The sequence below is a fragment of the Rhinoraja longicauda genome, chromosome 7 (genome assembly GCF_053455715.1).
Source record: "Rhinoraja longicauda isolate Sanriku21f chromosome 7, sRhiLon1.1, whole genome shotgun sequence".
Taxonomy (NCBI): Eukaryota; Metazoa; Chordata; class Chondrichthyes; order Rajiformes; family Arhynchobatidae; genus Rhinoraja; species Rhinoraja longicauda.
Window position 1 is genome coordinate 59,076,361 of NC_135959.1, and position 24,859 is coordinate 59,101,219.

General features: G+C 42.8%; 1 protein-coding gene across 1 annotated transcript in view; it reads right to left on the reverse strand.

The window, feature by feature from the left end:
• Positions 1–2,071: 2,071 nt before the first annotated feature.
• Positions 2,072–24,859, reverse strand: part of ctsc (cathepsin C) — a 33,561-nt gene continuing 10,773 nt past the window's right edge. Inside the window, exons 5-7 of the mRNA XM_078402683.1 lie at positions 15,801–15,919; positions 4,605–4,736; positions 2,072–3,514 (exon numbers count right to left, since the gene is read on the reverse strand). Of these exons, the coding sequence (XP_078258809.1) occupies positions 3,012–3,514; positions 4,605–4,736; positions 15,801–15,919 (754 nt within the window). The 3' untranslated portion in view covers positions 2,072–3,011. The remainder of the gene's footprint in view (positions 3,515–4,604; positions 4,737–15,800; positions 15,920–24,859) is intronic.

Consider the following 24,859-nt stretch of genomic DNA (forward strand, 5'->3'; position numbering starts at 1 on the left):
GTGTGCAAGGCCCCATCGAACGCCAAACATCCTTTGCACCACCTCGCCCAGGATTCACAGCAACTGGGACCTCAACGCCTGTCATCTCGTCACCCTTTCTCCCGTCATGCAGCGACCCTCTGTGGCTCCGGTTTCAACATACTAGGAGCATGGAGAACCAGCTGGGAACAGACATCGCGACCTACTCAATTCACTGTCGCACCGAACACCACAGCCCCACCCGGCTCGGTCATGCCCCGTAACGAGTGGGTCGCCCTGAACCGGCTCTGCACAGGGGTCGGCCGGTTCAACGCCAACGTGCATCATCAGCAGCCTGCGTGTGTGGAGCAGACCAGCAAACAGCGCAGCACGTCATTTTCGACTGCACTGTCCTCCGTCCTCCTGGTGGAGGGGTAGACCTCACGGCCCTTGACAACAGCACATTGCACTGGCTACAGCACCTGGAGGGCGTTACATAATCCTGCTGCCTCAAACGCAAGAAGAAGCGAAAGCATCCTGCTAAAAGAAAAAAGTCAAATACTAGAGGGCGTAGCTTTGCGGTGAGAGGTGGAAACATTTTAAAGATGTGCAGGGCAAGTTTTTGTTTACACAGAGTGGTGAGTGCCTGGAACATGCTGCCAGGGATGGCTGAGGCAGACATGATAGAGGCATTTAATACATTTTTGGATAGGCATATGAATCTGCAAGGAATGGAGGGATATGGATTACGTGAAGTTGGATAAGAGTTGGTCGGCATCATGTTCAGCACATTGTGGGCCGAAGGGCTTATTCTTGTGTTCTACTGTTCTGGGTAAAAAATGGGTGAGGCGTCAATGGAATAACAGCTTAACATCATACTTGGCTCAGAATCCATTAGGTTGGGAAACAAAGAGGATAAATCCAAGGCTTCTTCATGAAGGATCAGAGAGAATATCAGAAGGAACAGGGATTGAAACACTACAGCATGGGTTGAAAAGAAGCAACCCAGTGGAGGGAGATGGCAAGAAAGAGAATGGATCAGCGGAAGATGAACAGGGAATCACAATCCAGAAAAATATTGGAATTTGCGATCTGTTGAAGTTGAACTGTAATCATTTTCATGTGCTGACTAACATCTGCAGCCTAATTCATCACATTTCCTTAATGCCCTTCAGCTGACCTCAATACAACATTTCTGTACTCTGTTGCTGTGGTGTCACAACACCAATCTTACCAGTAATGGAATGAGAAAGCTTCTAAAAAGTTGAAGGAATTGCGAATGGCCCAAATTGAAATTTTACTCCAGCCTTTAACCTGTAGCAAATAAGTGCACTGACATCTGCTGGCTCTTCACAGTATTTTGACAGCCCATCCCAAAATTTGGGTGAATTTGCAAGTGAACAAATAACATCTAAAAAAGTTAAAATATTCAACGAAGGGAAAACAAATGGTTGTGAAATTGAATTAATGTTGTCAATTGTGTTAAATGCAAAGTTTGATAAATTAAAACAAAAAGAAAGTGCATGAAGGAAGCTCCAATGGATCTGCCTAACAAAGGTTTTTTTTGCAGCAACCATTACCTAAAGTGCACAAACATATTTGACAAGCCTTCTCAGAAAGCACAACAGTCCTTCCACAAACTGCAACCACAGGCACTAACAGAGATATCTGCAGCTCTTATTAATTGCACAATGAAATAAACATAACAAATGACATAATGTAGAAACAAGGAACTGCAGATGCTGGTTTACGAAACAGGACACAAAGTGTTGGAGTAACTCAGCAGGACAGGTAGCATCTCTGGAGTACATGGATAGGAGCAGAATTAGGCCATTTGGCCCATCAAGTCTACTCCACCATTCAATCATGGCTGATCTATTTCTCCTAACCCCAGGTGAAGAAGGGTCCTGAACCAAAATGTCACCTATCCATGCTCTCCAGAGATGCTACCTTACCCGCTGAGTTTCTCCAGCACTGCGTGTCTCCTTTTAAAACAAAATGGATTCCGGCTTTAAACTGCTCATTCCTGGAGGAGACTACTCAAATGACACCAGTTAGAAAAGCAACAACAAGGGACAATCACTTCAATTATCCCAACAAGGTCAGAAGACTTGACAATGAACATAATGCTTTATCACCGGGTAATGATCAGATTTTAATAAGAAACCTTTGGCAAAATATTCAAGCATCATTGATGACCACAAATTGCAAAAAAAACCGTGTACATACATGGGATATCAAGTCTTTACATGTATACATTCAGACTCTTGTCCAGCAAGTTATAAGATCATAAGTAACTTCAAAAAACATCCTGTTACCATGACCCATGCTATATTTAAAAAAAAGCCTAATACAGACTTCAAAATTGATAGAAAACTATACAAGTCCTTTTTAAAAAGTGGCATTGACAAATTTAAATAAATGCAGATGCATCCATACTAAATGCATCCTATTAAAAGCCAGAAGTGGAAATTATTTGGATCAGTGATTTAAGGCAATATTTTTTATAATTTTGAATATCATAATTTGTTCCACAATTAGCTATTTTCAGCTCATTTAATTTTAAGGTGATAACATGCATGTAAATGATAATTTAAATTATTTTCAACATATACTGCAGAGATTAAACAACTTGTACTTATACAAGTACAAGGTGTTTTGACAATTGTGTCTCAATTCACAGATTATGAAAAAAACTTTTTGGAATAAAAAAATAATTTGAAAGCCTATATCCACCCTTTAGTGTACTGCCATATTAAGAAAGTTTAAAAGTAATTTGGATAACATACCATTCACTATAAAATGATATTGAATTCCATAAAGCTAAAGCATTGCACTCAGATTCAAAACAAAGTTGTTGATTCAAAGCATTTTATCAACATTAACATCTAACCTTGAGATAACCTTGAGTGTGCAAATTAGAACATTTTTGAAAGCCAAAGCTTTTTCAAGGCCATATTTAAGATTCAGATAATTTTGAAAGCATCAGAAATGAAAAATCAAATTTCATTACCATTTTTGCAATTTGGCTTTTAGCAAACATGTTTATTCCTCTAAAGTTTTGGGATTGGGATAGCTGCAACAGCTATGCTTTCAATTGCACATTCATCAGAGCCACGACGGATGAGGAAGTAACCATCTTCTCCCCAACTACTACCCCAGCTGTTCTTTACAATCCAATATTTTTCCTTTGTTTGTGGATCCCTGCCATAGCCCACAAGCAACACTGCATGATTAGTAAGCTCAAAGGGGTTGAACTGATCACCCAACCCTGTGTAGTGATAGATTCCTCCGTGATAATTCATAAAGTCACTGTGAACTTCAAAAGCAACAGATACAGGGCCATTTTTAAGCAGCTCCACTTTCATTGCTGCTTCGTTGCAAGCACCATAAAACCCACCAACATAATAATACTGAGGAGTGTAGTAGTGGTAGCAAGAGCTCTTCATGATGCAAGGACTATCGTTTCCTGTGTAAGGAAAGCAATCTTCTTCAACCACACCAAAATCTTGGACATACTTCCCAGCAATCAAATATGGAAATCCTCCCAAACATCCTGGATGATATTGAAAAACACAAGTTAATAGGTCATACATTGTAAATATGGGTGAAATAAAAACCCACTGCCCCCTCCTACATTTCAGCAATGCTGCAAAATACACAAATTTCATTAGTAATCTGCCAGATCAATAACATTTCAGGAATAAACTCGGCTAAATATAGAGACACAAGAAACTACAGATGTTGGGATCTTGAGAAAAAAAACAAAGTGCTGGAGTAACTCAGCACAGCTAAATGATGTATCAATTATATTGAAAGTTATGAAATTTGTCCATTGTGCACAAAAGTTCATTTGACCAATGTCACTGTGGAGATATTTTTCTATAACATCATAAAGGTGTTTAATTTGTCTTAAGTGATGGATTCTAAAATCAATTACATCACCTGTAAAGTCAACTTTTGAAATCCAAAAGTTGATAAAATGTCACAAGCCCAACCTATCAATACATGTCTCCCTTTCCATACCAGACCTGCTAAGTATTTACAACACTATATGTTTTGATTTTATCTCTTAAAATGTTGGATTACTAAGGAATGTTATAGCTTTTCATGCCATTCCACAAAACACTGGAAAGAGATTTTTGCTGCGTGCACTATGATGTCTGCTAACATAACTCCTCCACACTCACCACATTCAAAACATCGCTGAAGTCTCACCTGTTCAGTACTGCCTTCAACCACTGAAGGTCACCTCACCTTCTGTCTCCTTTCTCTGTTCGTTTACTTATTTACTTATTTATCTATTTATTCATTTCCCTATGTTCTCTAAATCTCTGTAAAGCGTCTTTGAGTATATGAAAAGCGCTATATAAATAAAATGCATTATTATTATTATTATTATAACAATACTGAACATGATTACCATGCATTCAGATTTTGATTAAAATAATCAATTTTGCTGTGAAGTGCACGCCAAGTGTTCCCAAAATTATATAACACAATGGGATTAATTTCCACACTTAAAAAATACCATAGATGAAAAAATATTAATTCATGCTTTGCAGTACAAGAATAGCTACTTGAAAATGTGTTGCAAAATCATAATCTAAAAATAAGACCATAAGAGCCGCTATGTTAGATAATACCTTGTGAATAATTACTGCAGGATACTATCTGCTGAGGGCTGAGGATTGGAGTTTGCGAGTTGCTTGTCAGAATACGAATGCGAGCTTCGAGCATCCCCATAGATGAAAAAGAATAGCAACTCCCACACATGCCTAGAGTAATAGAAAGAGGCAAGGTCAGACAGAACAGCGAACAAAAATAAAAATCCATTAAACCTTTATTTTTAAAAATGCAACTTAAATTTTTTTCCCAAAGAATATGAAGGAACACTTTCCATTTGCCAAGTCTGGAACCTTTATTTTAAACCTTTAAATGCAGCAGAGGACACAGAGGAAAATATACCCATTGCTTCAAGATACTATGAATTCATTATCCTGGCAGCTGCCGTCTAGATAACACCTTTCAAAAGAGAGGAATGTCCCCTATATCACACATGACAGCAGCTGGAAGAGCTGCAGACAACCTAATTAAATGTGGATTTGTGAAAGACTGTTGGCATGGATGAGGCATGCAGCAGCAGCAAGAGTATGGCCAGTCACGATAATTTAACAAAGGCAATCCAAATCCAGAACATTGAAATGCCTTATACAAAAAGGCATGCACATAGCTTAGTTTAGTTTAGAGCTACAGCGTGGAAACAGGTCCTTCAGCCCACCGAGTCCACACCGACCAGTGATCCCCATACACTGGCACTATCCTACATACTGCGGACAATTTACAATTTTTTACCAAAGCCAATTAACCTACAAACCTGTATGTCTTTGGAATGGGGAATGAAACTTGAGCACGCGGAGAAAATCCATGCGGTCACAGGGAGAATGTACAAACTCCGTACAGACAGCACCTGTACTCAGGATCAAACCTGGGTCTCTAGCGCTGTTAGTCAGCAACTCTACTGCTGAGCCACTGTGCTGCCCCTAGATAATATAGGTAAGCAACTACTGGGTAAAATTTGGTTTATAACAAAAAGACAATATTTTTGAATCCAAGAAAATACACAATCTAGAGCAATGATGTTCAGCCCAAAGCCAAAACCCTTCTCCAATTCTTTATTTTAATGCTTGAAAGCTGAACACAAAGTAGATTTTCAGGGAGGTGTGCCAAAGCCTTCTACTCTGGCATGTTCACTGCCTCATGACACTCACAACTGTAGGCAGTAATCAATAGAAAACAATGTTACTGGAAACTGCCATAATTCTGGAGTTATCATAAAGGTCATAAGTGATAGAAGAATTATAAGAAAAATACAGAAAGGGTTGCCTCATCTTTCATCCCGAAGGATGTAAATTCATAAGTGATAGGAGAAAAATTAGGCCATTCGGCCCATGAAGTTTACTCCACCATTCAATCATGGTTGATCTATCTCTCCCTCCTAACCCCATTCTCCTGCCTTCTCCCCATAACCCCTGACACCCGTACTAATCGAGAATCTATCTATCTCCGCCTTAAATATATCCATTGACTTGGCCTCCACAGTCTTCTGTGGCAACGAATTCCACAGACTCACCACCGTCTGACTAAAGAAATTCCTCCTCATCTCCTTTCGAAAGGAACGTTTAATTCTGAGGCTATGTCTAGTCCTAGACTCTCCCACTAGTGGAAACATCCTCTGCACATCCACTCTATCCAAGACTTTCACTATTCTGTATGTTTCAATGACATTCCCCCTCATTCTTCTAAACTCCAGCGAGTACTGGCCCAGATTCTGTCAAACGCTCATCATATGTGAACCCACTCATTCCTGCGATCAGTCCAGTAATATTGTTTTAATAGTTAAAAATAACACCACTGATCAATAATGAGCCCGTGGACCTTGGTAACAAGCAAATTCAAAGACAACTATACAAGTAATCCAAATTCACTCCTTCCTCTGCCCAGTTGCCACTGGTTGGGCTGCAATCTCTGGTAGCCACAGTATATGAATGATGCAATTATACAGGAGAGGGTGCAGAAGAGATTCACTGGTATATTTCCTGGATTAGAGTGTAGATCCATGTCTGGTTTTACGGTTGTGCACCCGGTCCGTAATCCAGGCCGGGTTTTGTACTGCGTTATCCTGCATTATCCTGGTGTTAGCTGGGAGATCCTCCTGGGGACTGGAGGTAACGGTAGCCAGCATCTGTACTATAAGGACCCGCTAATAAAGGACTTATATATATATATATACCTGAGTGCCTCTGAATGTACCCACTCACAAACATGGTGTCAGAAGTGGCCGTTATTTAGCTTTAGAGTCACCACAATTTGTTTCCTCAAGACTTTTGACGTCTCTAACCATGGCTGATTCTTTTCGGAAGCCTGATCCACTTGTCTTTGACGGCAACATCGGTGAACGTTGGCGCACCTTCGAGGACGATTACAATGTATTCATTGCTGCTGCACACCACGACAAGACTCCCCACGTACAAGCATCCATTCTCCTCAATCTTGCAGGTTTGGAAGCAATCCGTTGGGCGAAACTGTTTGTTTATGCTGAGGCTGTGCTGGATGCGGTAAAAATCGCATATGGTACCATTCTCTGTACAGCCGTACTTCCCTGTTAGAGATGAGCTGGTTATGGAGAACGGGGTCATTATGAAAGGCCACAAGGCGGTGATCCCTGCCTCACTACGACAGCAGCCATCAGTGAGATGGCAGTTCCGACTGACGTCACCAGCCTGCAGAGGTTCCTGGGCATGGTGAACTATCTTGGCAAGTTTATTCCTCACTTTAGTGAACTCTCCGCTCCACTGCGACAGCTTATTCACAAAGACATTGCATGGACGTGGCATGAGCAACAACAGCGAGCTTTTGACGCTCTCAGACACCTGATGTCGTGTCCTCCCACCCTGGCATATTTCGACGTCAATCGACCAGTTACGCTGACCTGCGACGCATCCCAGAATGGCCTCGGTGCTGTGTGCCCGCAGGATGGCCAGCCCATTGCTTATGCCTCAAGGACCATGACAGACGCGGAGACACGCTACGCACAAATCGAGAAAGAACTGCTGCCGGTTGTCTTTGCATGTGAAAAGTTCAATGATTACATTTTCGGCAAGACTGCCATTGTGGAGACTGATCACCAGCCACTGATTTCCATACTGAACAAACCACTCCAAGCTGCCCCGGCGAGACTGCAACGTATGCTGCTGCGTCTCCAAAAATACCACATTACACTAATCTACAAACCCAGCAAGGACATGCACCTAGCTGACACCCTGTCCCGTGCGCCCAGGAAGATCTATAACGAGCATGCTGCCGAGAAGGATTGTTTTGATGTAATGATGGTCGATCATCTCCCCTCGTCTTGTCTGGAATTGTTAGTGGTACACACGGCAGAGGACGACACATTGCAGTCGTTTGCGTCCGTCATTCGACATGGTTGGCCGAGCAAATCGCATATGGTACCATTCTCTGTACAGCCGTACTTCCCCGTTAGAGATGAGCTGGTTATCGAGAACGGGGTCATTATGAAAGGCCACAAGGCGGTGATCCCTGCCTCACTATGGCAGCAGTACTTTGACGCAATACATAGGGGCCACCCTGGCGCTGAGGCAACGGTTCAGCGAGCCAAAAGTATGTTTTTCTGGCCTGCTATGTCTGACTACATGCGCCAGAGGGTGCAATCATGTGCGGTGTGTAACTGTTAGGCCCCACATCAGCAAAGGGAACCACTTTTGCTGCACCTGGTTCCTGATTTACCCTGATCCTCTGTGGCCACTGACATTTTTGAGTGGCGTGGCAATCAATATCTGGCTCTGGTGGATTCCTATTCTGGATGGTTTGAGATCGATTTGCTCCACACAGTTTCCTCAGCGGCGATAATTCAAAAACTGGCGAGACATTTCTCGGTCCATGGGTCTCCTCACACCCTCATGTCGGATAATGCCGGTCAATTTACCAGTCAGTGTTTCAAGGACTTTGCTACGCGCTGGGATTTTCAACACATCACCAGCAGCCCGGAGTATCCACAGTCAAACGGGCTAGCCGAGAGGGCTGTCCGTGCTGCCAAACAGGTCATGGAGAGATCCAGAAGAGCCGGGTCCGATCTATTCCTATAGATTCTATAATCTATACATTCAAAACTCCGCTGCCCGTCTACTCACACACACCTCGATCCGTGACCATATCACCCCAGTCCTTTATAAACTCCACTGGCTCCCCATCCCCCAGAGAATCCAGTACAAAATCCTCCTCATAACCTACAAAGCCCTCCATAACCTGGCCCCATCCTACCTGACCGACCTCCTCCACAGGCACACTCCCACCTGCACCCTCCGCTCTGCCGCTGCCAATCTCCTATCCCCCCACATCCGGACTAAACTCAGATCCTGGGGGGACAGGGCTTTCTCCATCGCTGCTCCCACCCTATGGAACTCACTACCCCAAACCGTTAGAGACTCCCCCACACTCACCACATTCAAAACATCGCTGAAGTCTCACCTGTTCAGTACTGCCTTCAACCACTGAAGGTCACCTCACCTTCTGTCTCCTTTCTCTGTTCATTTATTTATTTACTTATTTATCTATTTATTCATTTCCCTATGTTCTCAAAATCTCTGTAAAGCATCTTTGAGTATATGAAAAGCGCTATATAAATAAAATGTATTATTATTATTATTATTACTGGATCTCCTCAATCTCCGTAACGTTTCACGTGACCCGGTATTGGGTTCGCCGGCCCAACGATTGATGTCCAGACAAACTCGTACCACCCTTCCTGTTGCAAGACACCTGCTGCAGCCCCATGTTCACGAGCCCCAATCTGTTCAGGCTCAGCTGCAACATAAACGGCAGATCCAGAAGGCGTATTACGACAGGTCTAGCCGTCCTCTCCAGCCTCTGTCGGAGGGTCAGACGGTCCGTCTGCAAACCCAGAAGGGTCATGATCGTCTGGGCGTAGTTAGTGGGACCTGCCAGGAGCCTCGGTCCTATCTTGTCCAATCGGAAGGAGGAACCCTACCGGCGGAACAGAAAACACCTTCTACCGGTGAATGAGCCGGTGCCATCTCATCCGCTTCCGCATGGCTACACGGAGGTCGCAGATGGCAGGTTACAGACCAATGGAGGCCAAGCGTCGGCGGACCACAAGTTGGTCTTTACACCAACAAAGGAGCCGGTGATGGAATCACCCATAAAGTTACCTACACAGTCACCCATGACTTCACTGGTGCAGTCTCCTGTGCAAAAGGCCGTTGCGAGATCAGTGCCGTTTGAACCACCACCCATGGTGGTGCCACCTACAATGGATGCAGCGGAGGGCTTGTATCGTACTCGTGCAGGACGGGTCTGTAAGCTCAATCCCAAGTACCAAGACTGTGGCTAGACACTTGCTATGGACTCTGGTTAATTACGGTCCTTACCGTTCCCTTTTTGTTTATCTTACTCGAGTTGTATCCTCCTCTGCTTAGCGTTTGTCGTAGTTGGTTTTTTTCATCCCTTGTATTAGGATGGCGGTAAGCTGTAGTTGTTTCATATTGTAGTGGCTTTATATACTCTTATCTAGTTTGGGGGCCTATGCTTAAGAAGGGGGAATGTAGATCCATGTCTGGTTTTACGGTTGTGCACCCGGTCCGTAATCCAGGCCGGGTTTTGTACTTCGTTATCCTGCATTATCCTGGTGTTAGCTGGGAGATCCTCCTGGGGACTGGAGGTAACGGTAGCCAGCATCTGTACTATAAGGACCCGCTAATAAAGGACTTATATATATATATATATACCTGAGTGCCTCTGAATGTACCCACTCACAAACATTAAAATTATAAAGGAGATTGAATAGGCTGGAATTGTTTATCTGGAAGTTAACCTATTCGGCGACATAAAAAATTATGATAGGCAAAGCATTTTGGGACTTGTGCCTAATGAAGGGAAATTGAATTAGGATAGAAAGCTGGCATGGATGATGGGCCAAAGGGCCCACATCTGTGCCTTCTGACTCTACAACATGCCCCAGCCACCAGTGGAAACAATGTAGAAACAAAGAACTACAGATGCTGGCTTATAGCAAAGATAGACACAAAGTGCTGGCACAACTCAGCACGTCAGGCAGTATCTCTGGAGAAAAGAGATGGGTGAAGTTTCAGATCGGGGGACCTCCGAACCGGGTCCCGACCTGAAACGTCACACATCCTTTTTCTCCAGAGATGCTGCCTGACCCGCTGAATTATGCCAGCTCTTTGTGTCTATCATCAGTAGAAACAAGCTATGAACCAATGGAGGGCAGTCATGGGTCAATCCACCCACACATATGGCATAATGCCAAACAACCAAGCCATTGTTCTGCGTAGATTCATTCAAATAGGGCCAGAATATGCAGTCAATGGCAAGGTGACATACTATATATTAATGTTGGAAAAAAACTCCAAATATTCCATCTAACACTTTGCTCTAAGAAGACATTTTCCAATGTCTGCTAACAAATCAGGCGGATTCCTAATGTCCAGCAGCTACAACAGCATCAACCTGCTGGGCAGCTGACCGCAAAGTGATCCTAAGCAGGATATAATGTTAAACAAACCTGCAACCATTGAGCAGTGCCCAATGATAAGAGCAGAAATTTAAAAAAAAATTAAAAACTTTACTGTAAGAAAAACACTTTCTTTATGGGGTAGAGTTTATTAACCAACAACTATGGTCTCAACAACTTCTCCTTTGACTCCTCCCACTTCCTCCAAACCAGAGGCGTAGCTATGGGCACTCGCATGGGCCCTAGCTACGCCTGCCTCTTTGTCGGGTACGTCGAACAATCCCTGTTCCAGACGTACACTGGCCCCATCCCCGAACTCTACCTCCGCTACATCGACGACTGCATTGGTGCTACCTCTTGCACCCATGCAGAACTCACTGACTTTATACACTTCACCTCCAATTTCCATCCTGCCCTTAAATATACCTGGACTATCTCTGACATCTCCCTCCCGTTTCTGGACCTCACCATCTCCATCACAGGAGAAAAATTAGTGACGGACATTTATTACAAGCCCACCGACTCGCACAGCTATCTGGACTACACTTCTTCCCACCCGGTCCCCTGCAAAAAGTCTATCCCCTACTCCCAATTCCTCCGTCTACGCCGCATCTGTGCCCGGGATGAGGTGTTTCAGACTAGGGCTTCCGAGATGTCCTCGTTTTTCAGAAAACGGGGCTTCCCCTCCTCCATTATAGATGAGGCTCTCACTAGAGTCTCTTCTACATCCCGCAGCTCCGCTCTTGCTCCCCATCCCCCCACTCGCAACAAGGACAGGATCCCCCTCGTTCTCACCTTCCACCCCACCAGTCAGCGGATCCAACATATCATCCACCAACATTTCCGTCACCTACAACAGGACCCCACCACTGGCCATATCTTCCCATCCCCTCCCCTCTCTGCATTCCGCAGAGACCGTTCCCTCCGCAACTCCCTGGTCCACTCGTCCCTTCCTACCCAAACCACCCTAACCCCGGGCACTTTCCCTTGCAACCGCACGAGATGCAACACCTGTCCCTTTACCTCCCCCCTCAACTCCATCAAAGGACCCAAACATTCTTTCCAGGTGAGACAGAGGTTCACCTGCACCTCCTCCAACCTCATCTATTGCATCCGCTGCTCTAGATGTCAACTCATCTATATCGGCGAAACCAAGCGCAGGCTCGGCGATCGCTTCGCTGAACACCTGCGCTCGGTCCGCATTAACGCCACTGATCTCTCGGTGGCCCAGCACTTCAACTCCCCCTCCCATTCCCAGTCTGACCTCTCTGTCATGGGCCTCCTCCAGTGCCATAGTGAGGCCCGCCGGAAATTGGAGGAGCAGCACCTCATATTTCGCCTGGGCAGTTTGCGGCCCGGTGGTATGAACGTTGACTTCTCCAACTTCAGATAGCTCCTCTGTCCCTCCCTTCCCCTCCTCCTTCCCAGATCTCCCTCTATCTTCCTGTCTCCACCTATATCCTTCCTTTGTCCCACCCCCGACATCAGTCTGAAGAAGGGTCTCGACCCGAAACGTCACCCATTCCTTCTCTCCCGAGATGCTGCCTGACTTGCTGAGTTACTCCAGCATTTTGTGAATAAATCGATTTGTACCAGCATCTGCAGTTATTTTCTTATACTATGGTCCAAGGTGTGATTTTAAACCTCATTTGGACCTCATGTAACTTAAGTGCAGTATTTCCCAAGAATACAAATGATTTTTTAAATACTTGATGCACGCAGTTCAAGTGATTTTATCTTATTTCTGCACGTAGCACATTTGTAACAGTCTGCTCAATTGCTGCAAACAGAATTGGTACCTTGCATTAATGTACATTGTTTCAAAATGTTCTTTCTGTTTCACAGGGTAATTATAACAAATATTACAATGTCAATCCCAGTTATTAAATCTAGAAACATTGATTTCTTGCATTCATTATAGAAAGAAAAATCCAGGTCCTTTACATTTCAAAAGTGTATAGTAACTGATATTCTGCAAATACTTTCAAATCACTCCACAAGTTTTTCTCATTAAACACGAAGATACATATGAAAATAATCCAAAAAGGTGAATCTTTTTAGCTTTGTAATTATTTCAGAAAACTAACATTACAAATGTTCCTAATAACTAGACATTATTAACAAAACTAATGTGGTTTGTTACTTTTAAATACACAAAATGGCAAACACAAAATACAGGCATGTATAATTTTCCATTCATTAGAATTTGAAAGAAAATTCCAATTTACATGCACTAGTTCCATCATTGGTTTAAATTATCAGATGTATATTCATAAAATTAAAACCATAACAGGCAGACTTTAAAAAAACAGCTAAATTTTATGTTTACCTTAGCACTAAAACATTCCACAATAAAAGTTTCAGAAAAGTTCTTGCACTCGATGCCATTGCAGAGTTTAATTATATTTGCAGCTCAGCAAATAATGAAGAGTTGCTGCCAGGATTGAGGCAGACTTAGGCTCATTAAGTGGCAAGGAACATTCATGCCACACAAGTAAATGCCAGCCAGTGGCCTTGTCCAACATAAAATAATCCAAACATCTCTCCTCAGAAGGCTTTATAATAAAATTGGAAGTAAAGCAAAGGTCACTACCATCAAGGATCATAATGTGTTTAATAATTCATTAGATACTTATAAATTCCTACTGTACCAATGAGAATATTGTATTTCCTGCACTAATCACCTTTGCTGTCGACAGACAAGCTGGCTTGTGCCAATTGTACTAAACTGAAGGCAATTTTGTGATGCAGGCTCATTCACATTCAAATTCCCAAAACATAAAGTGTGAATTTCTATGTCATTTGGGCTATATTCAAACTATCCAAAATGCAAACACTTTAAATTCGAATTGATAATGGACAGTTTGGGGATTCAAAGTTAATGTGCGTAATACTAGATTGCATACACTTAAGCAGCAGACTGCCTGAATTTCTGGTTTTAGCTATTTGAATTCAATACAAATATATTTAGAAATCGCAAGAACCAATCCATGTGTATTATAATTGAAAAGCTGCATTTGGGTTTGCTAGATAAAATTTCCATTAAAATTAGCACCTAGGGCTTGGTGCACAGCTTTAAGGCAATTGCCATTTTGTTTTAAACACCAAGAAACGAATTAAAATAATACAGCAATTTCTTTTTGTATTGGTGCCACATAAGTTGTATACCCTCAAAACTAGTTGAGCAGGTTGCTGTGTTCAGTGTCTATTAGTGATCACTTTCCCAAACATTGAAACCTTTTTACAGCAGTTTGGAATAATGGGCAGTGCTGATAAATATAGGTCAATTCCACCCAGTAGAGTAACAAACAGATGAGAGACTACAAGTATGCAAAAACCTAACTTGCAATCTTTAACATCACTTGTATTATGGCACAGTTAATAAGCAGTTGATGGCAGTTGATGGAAGTGAAAAGAAAGGAATGCCTGAAATTATTCCCTTTCTGAAGGAGTCTGAACCAAAACGACATTTGTCCATTTCTTCCACAGCCTGCTGTGTTCCTCCAGCACTCTGCCCCATTCACAATGACAAAGCAGTGACAATGATCTCCAACTTGGATCCAGCATGCAAGCTAAATGCCAAACCACCACCTTCTACAATGACATTTATGGAGCATTATCTCTTGCCGACAGTTTGACACCATCCCTTTTCAAATATTCAGTCAGACTGCCTTGTGTTCTGAATTAACACAGGACCTTATATTTCACAACCTACATATCCCACAGTCAAAAAAATTCAGTTAAGTTGGCCTCATCATTTATCTTCTATGTTCTATGAATGCCTATGTTAGTAAGTCTTACTAACATATACCTTCATTGATCTTTGCCAATGCTGTTTTGCAAGAGTCAGCAAATGCTTTTACATTCTAATGTTACCTGCAGAATGAAAGGATGCATTTCAGATATCTCCAAATCAGAATTAGATGTTCAAGATTGGTATGGTCCACTGGAAGCTCAGAACGCAGGTCAATTTTTGGGCACAAGAACTGCATTTGCACAAATATATTGATTTATTGACAAATTCTTTTCACAATGGGGCCAAATGTGAAAAGTATAATCGGCACCAAATACAATCTCATTGGAAATGGAAGTATGGCAAGCAGTCCATTTGGTTCCTTACACCTGTTCCACGGTTTAGTAAGATCATGGCTGATCTTTCATTGCACATTCCTGCATCTCTTGATTTTATTAATATACAAAAATCTTGCAATCCCATGCTCAGTGATTGAGCCTCCACAGCTCTTTGGAGTAGAGAATTCTAAAGTTCAAATCGCCTTTGGGTGAAGAATCGGGTTCTCATGGCATTCTTCTGGTCACATTCATATTTAAGACTATCACCCCTAGATCTCGACATCCCAGCCAGTGAAACATCATTCTCTGCCTCTAACCTGTCAAACCCAATAAGAATTTAATATGTTTCACTTAGATCATCTTTTATTCTTCTGAATGAGTTTTTGCAGAATCTGCTTAATAAGACATTACATAATCCCCCTTATTCAAGAATCAATCGGCTATTTATGATGCATTCCCTCCATCACAACTATATGCTTCCTTGGATTAGATGACAAGATCTATTCAAGGTACTCAAGGTGTGGTGTCAGAGTCCAAAGTAATTTCAGTAATAGCATTTTTACTAAAGGTGCCATAAAAACACATTTTTCCTTCTGCCTCCTATAGAATTTTGCTGATGTTTAGATTTTCTGCACAGGGTAATATCAACATTTGAAAATCCTACTTCAAATTCTTTGCTTCAAAACCCAGTCAGACTTACCTTGATCTCGAACTGGACTAACATAATTGACTCCATCTACATTCCTCCAGTCCCATGATTCTGGCAGAGAATCCGCAAGCTTTTGTACTTTCTCCAATGCAGGCTTTGGTTTTGGAAGGCTGTGAAAGAACAAATCACTATAGAAACATTTCCGTTTGAATAATCCAGCATAATTACTCTCTATTTTTATAGGTAGGATTACTTTGTGAACACTAGGTAAAGATTTCCTTCATCCTAAAGGTCTCTTCATTGAATTTGTTCTGTTGCAATATAGCAGCAATTCAAGCAACCATTGCAGGCCGAATAGCACACTCCCCAACTTATGTAAGGATTACATTCCATAAACCCTTATGCAAATCAGATTTTACACATCAGTATCACCTTAAAACCAGATAGAAACAAAGAACCGCCGATTCTGGTCAATATACAAAATGGCACAAAGTGCTAGATTAGGTCAGCAGCTCTGGCTGCATCTCTGCAGAACATGGTGACATTTTGGGTAGTGAAACTTTTTCAAACGGATTCATCCTGTTGAGTTACTCCAACATTTGTGCTGCTTCACCTTAAAACAAGGCACTGGTGCCATTGGTTTGCATCAGCGAGCCATTCCTCACCAGCTGCCGCCCTTCCAATTGTCGCGTCTGTTGTGGCTCACGTTGTAGCCCCCGACTGACCGCACTTTCTTCAGGCCACCACCAAAAATAGGTCATGCTGTCATCGTGGGGCTCTCTCCCCTCTCACCAGCTTCCATTTCTTCCTACCAGCACTTTGTCCTGTCCCCCCTCCACCGCCACCTCCTCCTCCAGTGCCCATCAATCTCCTCCCTTGTTTCCCCATAACATCCCAAGATGTTTACAGCCTGAAGAAGGGTCTCCATATGAAACGTCACAGATTCCTTTTCTCCAAAGATGCTGCCTGACCCGCTGAGTTACTTCAGCATTTTGTGTTTACATCCTAGGGTACACTTGGTCAGGCTGCTAGGATTTACCCACCGTTATGTGATTCAGGACCCCCAATGCCTCCTCTTTCATAATGCTGACATATTCCACAATATCTGTTCCCTCTCATGAACTCACTAACCTCCATGCCCCCCTCTGCAATAAATGCAGATTCAAAATATTGATTTAAGTACTTGCCCAATTCCTGTGGCTTCACATGTTGATTACAATCCTTTTGCATTGAATACACTCGTGAGATCTTTCAGGATTCATCTATATCTCATCTGCCAGGGTTGTCCCAGAGCTGCTCTTTCCCCTAATAATCTCCTTACTTAGTTTATCCCTACATCCCTTACTCTCCACAAAGGACTCATTTGATCTCAGCAGCCAACACATGCCAACTTTTTCCTAACCATACCCACTATCACCTTGACTCCCTAATCTTGCCTCTTACCTTTCACCCTAACAGAAACAACATCAGCCCCAAGTTCTTCCCATCTCGCTTTTAAACCCCTCCCCCCTCCCCCTCCCCATATGCCAGCAATTCCTTTAGTTGGAAACAGCCTCTTCCAATCACATTCGGAGTGTTCCTGTCCTATGCTTAGAAATGGAGAAACACTTTGGCAAGTTTGAAGGAAGAATATAGAGCAGAATACACAACAGAACAGTGCAGGAATAGGCCCTTTCGTCCACAGTCGGTCCCGAACATGATTCCAAATTAAACTAATATCCATCCATACCCTTCATATCCATGAGACTATCTAAAAGCCTCTTAAATGCCATTATTGCGTGCAACTTTGTAACCATGAACTAAACGTGAACAGGAAGAGAACCAATAAAATAGTTGAAATAAAAGAGCCATTTATGCAGGTAAGGAACATAAGAGTCAAATGGCAAACAAAAGAATGAGGATGAATATAGCAAAAATGTCAAAATGCAGAAAGAGGAAGTAATAATAAAAAGATCTTGAAAGAAAATCATTACTGTAGTTTTTTTCCTCCAGCACCGAGACAAATAAATCCAATCCAAATCACAGAAATGAGGAATATTAAATCTCACTTCTGTTGAGAGGAATTTCATCACAAAACAAGCAGTTGCTTATTAAGCAGGATGGAAAATAAATAGGTTTAGCCATTAAAATTTGAGTGGTTACACTTCAAAAATCACCAATAATCTGATTGGAATTGCCGTTGGCATTGGGCTCTTTCACTTCTTCCAATTTATTGCATCCAGTGTTCATGATGTGGTCTCATTGTGCAGTTTGATTGTATAATAGAGAAATCAAACGTACTGGGTGACCACTTTGCACCCCCACCCCTTCACACATTTCATTCCATATGGGCATCCAGCGTTTCTGTTCTCCTGTCACTTTAATTCTACATCCCAATCCAATCCAGCCACTCCAACACCTCACACAAGCTGGATGAACAACACCTCATCTTTCATCTGGGTAAATTGCAGCTCTTGGGATTTACTGTTGAATTAACAATTTCAAGTAACCACTGTTTTTTAAATTCGATCCACTGATGATAATGCGTAATCAATTAGTTCATTTTTTCTTTTCCCTCTCTGGCAGCTTTAAGTACTTGTTAAGAATGACATATTTGGTCTGCATTCCAGCAGACATTTTCTATGCTCTCTCCACTCAAACTTAACACACATTTTCCAAGTCTGATGAAGGAAGAGTCCTTGACCCAAAATATTGATGCCATTTCTCACTACACTGAAGCTCTTCTACCTGCTCAGTGCTTCCAGCATTTCCCCTTATTGTTTCATGTTTTCAGTACCCACGGAGTTTTTAAAAAAAGTATTTGAATACAACCTTGAATCACCTCCTCTGTATGATTTAGATTTAGATTTAGAGATATAGCGCGGAAACAGGCCCTTTGGCCCACCTAGTCCACGCCGCCCAGCGATCCCCGCACATTAACACTATCCTACACACACTAGGGACAATTTTTACATTTACCCAGTCAATTAACCTACATACCTATACGTCTTTGGAGTGTGGGAGGAAACCGAAGATCTCGGAGAAAACCCACGCAGGTCACGGAGAGAACGTACAAACTCCGTACAGACGGTGCCCGTAGTCAGGATCGAATCTGAGTCTCCGGCGCTGCATTCGCTGTAAGGCAGCAACTCTACCGCTGCGCCACCGTGCCATCCTGCCTGGCAACTTTTCATGAAGACAGAGCAAGAATGAAACCAGTTTTGGGAATGGGCCCTGTTCACTGAAGCTGAATGAATGTGATCTGGGGCACAATACTAGGGATGGAGACTTGAGAATGTGGACATTGGTTTATCTATTCTGCCAGTGGAGTTAAAAGATTATGCAGATTGTGGACTGGTGGTGTCAATTTAAGCTACGTAGTGTAGGTAGACTATAACTGAGGGGTGCACAGGAGGCGGGGACAATTGCTGCTCAGAAAACCATACACTGTGTTACATTTGAGGTTTTGATTTTCAAACATTTCTTCCGAAATAAGTGCTTTGCTCGCATACTGAAGGTAAACATGAAGAAAGGTTAACCGCCAATTTATCAGAAATCTACCAGGTTTTCTAGGGTCCTATTGCAGATCTTCCTTTGATGGTTCACGATGTACAGCAGAAACTCATTGGCAGAGGACCATGGTTTTACAGATGTTGAATGTAGTTCAGAGTCAGTGCCTTAGAGCATGGAAATAGGTCCTTTGGACAACTTACCCATGCTAACCAAGTTGCCACATTTACATTAGTCCCACCTGCCCATGTTTGCCCCATATCCCTCTCAACCTTTCCTATCCATGTACCTGTCCAAATGTCTTTTAAATGTTGTTATAGTACCTGCCTCAACTACCTCCTCTGGCAGCTCATTCCGTATACTCTTCAATAGGTATGAAAAAGTTGCCCCTCAGGTTCCTACTAAATCTTCCCACTCTCATCTTAAATCTATTTCCGCTGGTTCTTGATTTCCTACTCTGGGTAAAAGACTGTGCATTCACCTATCTATTCCCCTCATGAACCTATATACCTCTATAAGATCACCCCTCAGCTCCTGCGCTCCAAGAAATAAAATCCTAGCCTGCCAAGCTTCTTGCTGCAGCTCAAGCCCTGAAGTCCTGCCAACATCCCTGTAAATCTCCTCTGCACTCTTTCCAGCTTAACAACATTCTTCTTGTGGCAGGGGTACCAAAACTGAACAGAATCACTCCAAATTGCAGCCTCACTAACGTCAACATAACATAACATCCCAACTTCTATACTTCATACCCTGACTGATTGAGCTATGTACTGATGGCCTTCTTGACCACCTTATCTACCTCTGACACCACTTTCAAGGAACGATGTACCTGCACTCCCAGATCCCTCTGCTCCACAACATCCCCAGAACTCTACCATTCACTGTGAAGGTCTTGCCCTGGTTGTCTTCCCAAAATGCAACACCTCACACTTATTGATCGTGCCTTCTACATTCACAACCAGATCATTGATATAAACCACAAGCAGAAATGGGCCCAGCACCCGATCCCTGAGGCATATCAGTAGTCACAGGCCTCCAGTACGAAAAACAACGCTTGACCATCACCCTCTGCTTCCTTCCATGAAAACAATTCTCTATCCAGTAGCTAGCTGTCCATGGATCCCATGCAATCTAACCTTCCAGGCCAGCCTACCAAATCAAATGCCTTGCTAAGATAGACTGGCAATTGATTCTTAAAGGGTTGACGGTGGATATGCAATGGAAGGCATTTAAAGACCGCATGGATGAACTACAACAATTGTTCATCCCAGTTTGGCAAAAGAATAAATCAGGGAAGGTAGTGCATCCGTGGCTAACAAGGGAGATTAGGGATAGTATCAAAACAAAAGAAGAAGCGTACAAATTAGCAAGAAAAAGCAGCCTACCAGAGGACTGGGAGAAATTCAGAGTCCAGCAGAGGAGGACAAAGGGCTTAATTAGGAAAGGGAAAATAGATTATGAAAGAAAACTGGCAGGGAACATAAAGACTGACTGCAAAAGCTTTTATAGATATGTGAAGAGAAAAAGATTAGTTAAAACAAATGTAGGTCCCTTGCAGTCAGAAACAGGTGAATTGATCATGGGGAACAAGGACATGGCAGACCAATTGAATAACTACTTTGGTTCTGTCTTCACTAAGGAAGACATAAATAATCTGCCGGAAATAGCAGGGGTCCGGGGGTCTAATGAGATGGAGGAACCGAGTGAAATCCAGGTTAGTCGAGAAGTGGTGTTAGGTAAATTGAATGGATTAAAGGCCGGTAAATCCCCAGGGCCAGATAGGCTGCATCCCAGAGTGCTTAAGGAGGTAGCCCCAGAAATAGTGGATGCATTAGTGATAATTTTTCAAAACTCTTTGGATTCTGGAGTAGTTCCTGAGGATTGGAGGGTAGCTAATGTAACACCACTTTTCAAAAAGGGAGGGAGAGAGAAAACGGGGAATTACAGACCAGTTAGTCTAACATCGGTAGTGGGGAAAATGCTAGAGTCAGTTATTAAAGATGGGATAGCAGCACATTTGGAAAATGGTGAAATCATTGGACAAAGTCAGCATGGATTTATGAAAGGTAAATCATGTCCGACGAATCTTATAGAATTTTTCGAGGATGTAACTAGTAGAGTGGATAAGGGAGAACCAGTGGATGTGTTATATCTGGACTTCCAGAAGGCTTTCGACAAGGTCCCACATAAGAGATTAGTATGCAAACTTAAAGCACACGGCATTGTAGGTTCAGTATTGATGTGGATAGAGAACTGGCTGGCAGACAGGAAGCAAAGAGTAGGAATAAACGGGTCCTTTTCAGAATGGCAGGCAGTGACTAGTGGGGTACCGCAAGGCTCAGTGCTGGGACCCCAGCTATTTACAATGTATATTAATGATTTGGACGAGGGAATTGAATGCAACATCTCCAAGTTTGCGGATGACACGAAGCTGGGGGGCAGTGTTAGCTGTGAGGAGGATGCTAGGAGGCTGCAATGTGACTTGGATAGGTTAGGTGAGTGGGCAAAGGCATGGCAGATGCAGTATAATGTGGATAAATGTGAGGTTATCCACTTTGGTGGCAAGAACAGGAAAGCAGACTATTACCTGAATGGTGGCCGATTAGGAGAAGGTGAGATGCAACGAGACCTGTGTGTCGTGGTACACCAGTCATTGAAAGTAGGCATGCAGGTGCAGCAGGCAGTGAAGAAAGCGAATGGTATGTTGGCATTCATAGCGAGGGGATTTGAGTATAGGAGCAGGGAGGTTCTGCTGCAGTTATACAGGGCATTGGTGAGACCACACCTGGAGTATTGCGTACAGTTTTGGTCTCCTAATCTGAGGAAAGACATTCTTGCCATAGAGGGAGTACAGAGAAGGTTCACCAGATTGATTCCTGGGATGGCAGGACTTTCATATGAAGAAAGACTGGATAGACTCGGTTTGTACTCGCTGGAATTTAGAAGATTGAGGGGGGATCTTATAGAAACTTACAAAATTCTTAAGGGTTTGGACAGGCTAGATGCAGGAAGATTGTTCCCGATGTTGGGGAAGTCCAGAACAAGGGGTCACAGTTTAAGGATAAGGGGGAAGTCTTTTAGGACCGAGATGAGAAAGTTTTTTTTCACACAGAGAGTGGTGAATCTGTGGAATTCTCTGCCACAGAAGGTAGTTGAGGCCAATTCATTGGCTATATTTAAGAGGGAGTTAGATGTGGCCCTTGTGGCTAAAGGGATCAGGGGGTATGGAGAGAAGGCAGGTACGGGATACTGAGTTGGATGATCAGCCATGATCATATTGAATGGCGGTGCAGGCTCGAAGGGCCGAATGGCCTACTCCTGCACCTATTTTCTTTGTTTCTATGTTTCTAAAGTCCATATACATAACATCTTTGGTTATGCCCTCAGACCTTTTTGGATATTTCTTCCAAAAGGTCACATTCACCCACATACAAAACGATCCTGACCGTGCCTAATCAGCTGCTCTCTATTCAAACACCTATATATTTTATCCCTCAGAATCCTCTTCAGTAACTTGCCTACCACACATTGGACTCACTGGTCTATAATTCCCAGGCTTTTCTTTGCACCCTTTCTTAAATAGAGCACAACATTGGACCCCCTCCAATCTTCCAACTCTTCACCCATGTCTAATGATGAATTACATGTTTGAACCAGGGCACCTACAATTTCTTCTGTAGCTTCCCAGTGTCCTCAGATATATGTGATCACACCCTGGAGATTTATCTACCTTCATACACCTTAGGACACCATCTCCTCCACTGTAATAAGGACTGTCCTCAAGACATCCCAATTAACTGTCCCAGGTTCCCAACTCTTCATGTTTTCACAACAAAAAGAGAAATACTAATTTAAAACCTTGCCCATCTCCTGCAGCTCCACTCAGAGAGAGAGACGTGTGAAACATAACATTGGCCTGTTGCAAATAGGATAGAGTGTAAAAGTAGGGAAACCTTGCTACAACTATACAAGAGATTGGTGAAACTATGCCCGATGTGCTGCATGGTGTCTGTTCTCATTAAGAGAATACACTTGCATTAGAAACAGTCCTGAGAAAGTTGATTTAAGTAAATTCCAGAGAAAGGTAACGATTCAAAATCTGGATCGGTGCACAGGTAAATTTTACTCTTGTGGGAGAGTCCAGAAATAGCTGAGGTAGATTTTGGGCCTGTTGGGGAGTCATGGAGAACTTAAGTTAAAGGAATAGTTCAGAAGGATTATAATGACCCACTGCCTGATTGTACTTCCCTTATTAAGACTATCTAGTTACATCTCCTTAATATCTAGTCTCTCTGACTCAGCTGATGAAAACACCTTTAAGCCTCATTAAATCTTAATGATTTCTATCCCCTCATGGTTAGCCTCTTTTACTCTTCGATGAACTAGATCAGCTTCCACCAATGTTGCAATAAGGGTGGCATGGTGGCGTAGTGGTAGATCTATTGTTGAACAGCTCCAGAAACCCGGATTTGATCCTGACTACGGGTGCTGTTTGTACGGAGTTTGGAAGTTAACCCCGTGACCTGCGTGAGTTTTCACCGAGATCTTAAGTTTCCTCCCACACTGAAGATGTGCAGGTTTGTAGGTTAATTGGCTTGGTATAATTGTTAAAAAATTGTCCAGTGTGTAGGGTAGTGTTAATGTGCGTGGATCATTGGTCGGTGCGGACCCGATGGGCTGAAGGGCCTGTTTCCGTGCTGTATCTCTAAACTAAACTAAATATTAAGATTCTTTACGGCTCCCCTGTTGTTCAACCAGATTCCTTATGGCTCTCCTGCTCTTTGGCCATGAAGAAGTGTCCACTTCCCTCCACAGTTGCTGCCTGACCCCACTAAGTTCCTCCAGCAAACTGCTGCTTGCATAAAATTCTCTGAATTGGTTTCAAATCTTTTCATTATTTCACATTTTCATTTTTCCAATTTCCTGCAGCCCTACCAGCAACCATGGGATCCATCCCCTCCAAATCAGAATATTGTCCCGAAGCGCAATTGCTCCATTGGTGGCGGCAGGAAGCAGCATGCCTGCAGCTACCCAGGCTTTAAGCACAAGAATTACTTTCCTATCTGAGCCACGAACAGTTGCAAACCACTCGCTTCGCCATCTAATAAGATTATGTGCAATAAGATATATTAATCTTAAATTCCATATTACCATCCACCTTTAGTAACAGACAGCACTTGCTTATCAAGTATCTGTCCACTTCTCCCTTAATTTTTAACTATTCTGCTTCTACGACTCTGAGGAAGAGTTCCAAAGAAGCAATATCCACTTTGCCTTCGCAACATTTTGTTATCAAGGTGTTGCAGGTTGCTTAACAAGGTTCGTAAAGCAAATAAAAATGAAACAAGCTTAGAGGTCATGAAAATAGTAAATGAAGCAGAAGATAAAATTCTGGATAAAGGCGAGTGGCGCAATTGTGGCATTAGTAGAGTCAGGTGATGGAAAATGGTCAGCGTTTGAGAACTACGTTTAAGATTGAAAAGACTAGGCTTGTATTCACTGGAGTTTAGAAGGATGAGAGGGGCTCTTATAGAGACATATAAAATTATAAAAGGACTGGACACGCTAGATACAGGAAAAATGTTCCCAATGTTGGGGGAGTCCAGAACCAGGGGCCACAG